This window comes from Acyrthosiphon pisum, unplaced genomic scaffold, assembly GCF_005508785.2.
Source record: "Acyrthosiphon pisum isolate AL4f unplaced genomic scaffold, pea_aphid_22Mar2018_4r6ur Scaffold_13661;HRSCAF=14304, whole genome shotgun sequence".
Classification (NCBI taxonomy): Eukaryota; Metazoa; Arthropoda; class Insecta; order Hemiptera; family Aphididae; genus Acyrthosiphon; species Acyrthosiphon pisum.
This window is the reverse complement of record NW_021762284.1, coordinates 1-5,038: the sequence shown is the minus strand read 5'-3', so window position 1 is coordinate 5,038 and position 5,038 is coordinate 1. Positions and strand designations below refer to the sequence as shown.

The following is a 5,038-nucleotide window of genomic DNA, read 5'->3' as shown; positions in this document are numbered from 1 at the left end:
TGGAATTCTTGTTTATAAAACCAATTATAGAAATTCATAATTGGAGGTATATTTATAAATGTGTTTTACTGTGAGAACTTTTTCAAACACTGTGGTGATGATGTAAGATAATATAGGATAATAATTTGAAAACATAATAATTTAAACATAAAAAGGAATATTATATTATTGTGTTAACACTGATAATTATTTTAATATGACATCAATTAAAACTTGAATCTAACATAGATATAAACCATTTCTTTTTTGATGATTAAAATTTAATATAATTTAGTTAAACATTATAATGATAATAATGATTAATGGTAATAATTATATAATTTTAATAATGATATTATTAAGTAGGTAATAGTAATAATTTTAATTAAAAAAAAAAATTCAACAAAAATCATATTATTATGTTTATTAATTTTACTTAATAGCATACTCTATATGGAACTGGTCTGGAACCACGGCCGGAGCTCATAGTTCCATTATCTTCTTCATCGGTATCATTATGCGAATATGTTCCATGATGCTGTATTGGCATCATGAATGTGGTCTCATGTAAATTTGTGCTTCTACATTCTCTGGAACTTTGATTTGATCCACGTCTAGAACTAGTAAAATATCAATATTTAGTAAGTAACAAACAAAATAGATGCATCGTTGATGCACCTAGTTGAACATCGTAATTATTTTATTTTTATTATTTCTTGGTTTGAAACACCTGTTAGAATATTATTTTATATTATTGTTATTGTATAATTATAGTTGTATTATAAATATACTGCAAACCTTTTAAATACTTAATTTTTCAAAATCAAAGCTTACTCTGGTAGAGGTAACAGTCTCCGCTTAGGTTTCTTCATTGGCTCACATGTTTTTGAGTTTCTCTCAATATCATCTATGTTTGAAAAAAAACAAATGCATACTTAGTCGAAAGAAATTTATTCAAAATTGAAAACGAAACTTAAATAGTTTATGTATCCTAAATATACCTATATTTCTATTGATTGTATTAAATATTAGGTATCTTAAATTTTAAATTATATGATAATTTTAATAATTTAGAGTAGATAGTAAAAGGAAGATGACTAAATTTAAGTCGTCACTACATTTGCTCCTTTTCATATAAATTGTTCAATTTTATAAAATAATAAAGTACAGTGTTTTATAAAAAAATATATTGTTGGTAACACATTTTCAATGTGTAAGAATTGTTAAGTTACGTTTAACCATATTGATACACTCACAAAACTCATGAATAGAACTACTTTGACTTTTGGAATCTTCATTGTTGTTATCTGAATAGGAAGGTACTCGTTTCGGTATTGGACGTCTTAAAAAGTTTGTGTAGTCCGCCTGAGAACAAAACTAAAAACATTGTATTAATCATTATACAAATAAAATAATGCAATAATATAATGTATAAAAATTACTTAATGGATATACGTTATTACCATTCTATTGCAGTTGCATATTTCCAAATTTTCTCCGCAGTTAGTGCAAAAGTATTGTTTGTTTCTTTTTGGTGATTTAGAAGGAGAAATTTGAAATGTTGCATATGGTGATATTTCATTGTAGTCTAAAAAAATACACATCGTACACTTGTAAATAATTTATATTTCTTACTATTCGTAATTAAAAAGGTGGGAAAGTGGAAGTTGTTTTGCTTAACAGTAGGTTACAAGTGGGTCACTGTAATGGATGGTGTTAAATTTGAATTCAATGATATAATATCATTGTATAAGAAAAACGATTCTCAGCGAAGACAGTCAGACAGTATGATATTACCAAAGGTGGGCAAGTTAATAAAAATAATTAACTCAAGTTTTTAACTTAACGTTAAGAGGACACAAGATCGATAAGTTAAAAGTTAACAGTTAACAAATTATAAATTTAACTCGATAAGTTAAAAATTAACAGTTAACAAATTATAAATTTAACTCGATAAGTTAAAAGTTAATATAGAAAAAAATATTAACTTAACTCAGTTTAAAAAAAGTTAATTAATTTTTTTTTTTTAAATTAGTATGTAAGTTACTGTAAATAACATAGCGAGTGAATGTGTCTTTTTATTTTCTAATTTATAAATTATAAAAAACAATTTTATTGAACTTTTATCATAATATACACTGTATACCCTTTTACTTTACTATTATTTACTAATTTAAACTATATACTTCTATACTATATACTATATATTTTTCAAATTAATAATTTAACAAATATATTTTTTTACATCATATAGCAATTGAATAATATAAGTTATATAGCATTAAAACATAACAATTGTCAATTTATAATTTAAAACGATTAATTTTTTAAAAACATTTATAATTGCAACTCGCATAATATATAATTTACAACTTAATAAAATATATGAATATACACAAAATTATGTTATCAAGAAAAAGAACAGAAGTGTTTGTGTTTTTGTATTGGATTATTTTTATTTTATACTAACATAGTAATATTTACGTATAAACGAAAAATTCAAAATGTTTTTAACTTGATGGATTTTTTTAAAAGCAACTAAAAAAGCTAAGTTATTTCAACTGTAAATTAAACTAGTTAAGTTCATAAGTTGAATAGAAAATAAACTAACCTAGGTTAGGTTGAAAAGTTAAAAAAAAATTATTTTTAGCTTAACTTTAACTTTTAACTAGTAATGCCCACCCTTGGGTATACTTAGTATATTTGATGATATTATGTGAACAAAGTAATTTACATAGGTATTATAATCTATTTACGTGGAACCTTGTTTTAAATTTTCAATCGTTATCTATAAAGGTTGAGCATCTTATACATTTTTAACTATAAAATAATTATTAAATTTTAAATTTGATAAACTTTGTCAATATTAATTGAACTTTAAATGCTTATACAAAAAAATTGTGACTATGGATTTTTAATATTTTTTTTCTGTCTTTGAAACAATGTATTAGGAGCCTTATATTTAATTTTCAAGCTTTTGTATCCAACAAATAAAATTGTATTGATATTTATAGAATAAAAAACTAAAAAAAATTGGAAACTGAAAATTTCCCTAAACAGCTCAAAATAAGTCAAAATATTTAAAAAAAAGTCATGGTGTATAGAAAATTCGAATATAAACATTCAGTTAAAATGTCATGTACCTTCGGTAATTTGTTTAAAAGTTGCACCAAAACCAAAAGCGATTTTCTCAAAAACAGATTTTGCGTAAAAATTCCTGTTTTTCCCTAATATTTCTTTTGTTTTTCACTGCGCTTTTAAAAATTACCGGGATATTTTTACTTTTGACCCCACAAAGTACCAACTTGATTCACTTTCCTATCAGAAAAGATACTGCGTTGAAGAAAATCCAAGCATTTTTATTGTCCTAAAAGGTGATGACAGACACACACACAAAAAAAAAAAAAAACACATCATTGTAAAATCAATACATTCATCGCTCCGCTCAGAATCTAAAATTATGTATTAAATATTTAAAAAGTAAAATGTCAAATGGGATTATAACACTTTAAATCATGTTATCAAGTTAAAAACGTTAAGTTGTAACTATTACCTATTTAAATAAAATTAATATAGTATTCTTAATCAATTATGTTATCAGATTACTTAATCTTAATACAAGTAAACATAGTGTTATAATAGTTTTACTTGAATCGTCATTGGTCAGTATGGTACTCTTCGATTTGAATGGTGTACATGTTTCATATGCATCCGAATGAATTTCGGATTTTGAACAGCTATTATTTTTTAATATCATATTATTTGCCTCCAGATGACGTTGATTCTTTTTATACATATGCCCTAAGAAATCAAATATTTAGAATTAAAATAAACTTATTTTTTAATTATATTATTTGAGGCTCATAAATAATATGTCTAAGTAAAATGTATTTGAGTCACGTACATTTTAAAATAAATATGCCAGAGTATATTTTTAATTATGTAGAACAATATAAAATATGTTGAATCTTAAGAAGGTGTAAAAGTGGTTTTGTTTAAAACACGTGATTATTGTAATATCTACTTTTTGTAGATTATTCAAACGTTTGTGATTAAAATATCGAAAGTTATAATGAAAATATAAGTATTTTGTTCAATATTTGTTGTACAATTTTGAACTTTTCGGAAAATGAAACACTTTTTAAAATGTATATATAATAAAACTAACAAGACATGAACAAAAATATTCTTAATAATATTCTGTACATCAATATTTTTAGTATGGGATTTAAATACATATTGCCTTAAGGCTTAAACCCAACGGCCAACACATTGTTAAATGTCTTAATAATATTAAATAGAATTTTGTATTTTTTACACTTACTGTATTTATAACATACTATCAACGATAGACTGATGACTATGAGAAATAGTAAGGCTACAGCGAGTGGCCACATTACAGCTATATTGTAAATAGTCAGCATTATCTTGTCATTCACCGATAGAGCTTCTTTGTCATAATTTCCTGAAAAGATTTATAAGTATAATTTACTAATAGCAGTGGTTGATTTGGGAGGGGAGGACGCAGGAGGGCGAAGTCCCCCTTCTTTTTAAATTTTTTTTTACCCCTTCTATTTATTTGAAACGGAACGCTGGGAACGCAACATAAGCTAGTGAATTTGTAAATCGTGATTTCCTGATGCGAAATTTACTTAATAGGTACTTACACAATATTTTATATTGTTATATTATATTTTATTATAGCCTGTTTTATTATAAATTACAACAAAATAACTAAAATCGTTATTTTTATTTGTATTCGTTTCTATTGTGATAACTAATAAACAAAGCTTTAGAAATTAAAATCCCATTTTTAGCGGTTTTTGTAATTTGTCGGTGGGTTTTCCCGTGCCATAAAATAACTATTGAGAAAATCGAAAATGACCTTCTTAAAGTACCATCTTGATCCAATTTTTCTAAAAGATAAGTAGTATATGTTTAAATCCAAGCACTCCTTCTGGTAGAAATTTTGTATACAGGATAAAAAAATAAACACCATTGTAAAACCACTAAATCCCTCACTCCCTTCAGTATCTAAAATAATAAATAAGTGTTTTTT

At 24.7% G+C, this 5,038-nt stretch overlaps 1 protein-coding gene across 2 annotated transcripts; it reads right to left on the bottom strand.

The window, feature by feature from the left end:
- Positions 1-373: 373 nt before the first annotated feature.
- Positions 374-4,510, bottom strand: LOC100575867. Of its 2 annotated transcripts, none has more exons than XM_029491878.1 (6): positions 4,304-4,510; positions 3,628-3,780; positions 1,443-1,567; positions 1,236-1,344; positions 814-886; positions 374-599 (listed from the first exon to the last, which is right to left on the bottom strand). In XM_029491878.1, exons 1-6 carry the CDS (start codon positions 4,401-4,403, stop codon positions 416-418), a joined length of 744 nt encoding a protein of 247 aa, XP_029347738.1. In that variant the 5' UTR covers positions 4,404-4,510; the 3' UTR covers positions 374-415. The 2 variants fall into 2 exon arrangements, with proteins under 2 accessions (XP_029347738.1, XP_003248900.2); XM_003248852.4 differs by having other exon boundaries at positions 1,236-1,356; positions 4,304-4,501.
- Positions 4,511-5,038: the final 528 nt, after the last annotated feature.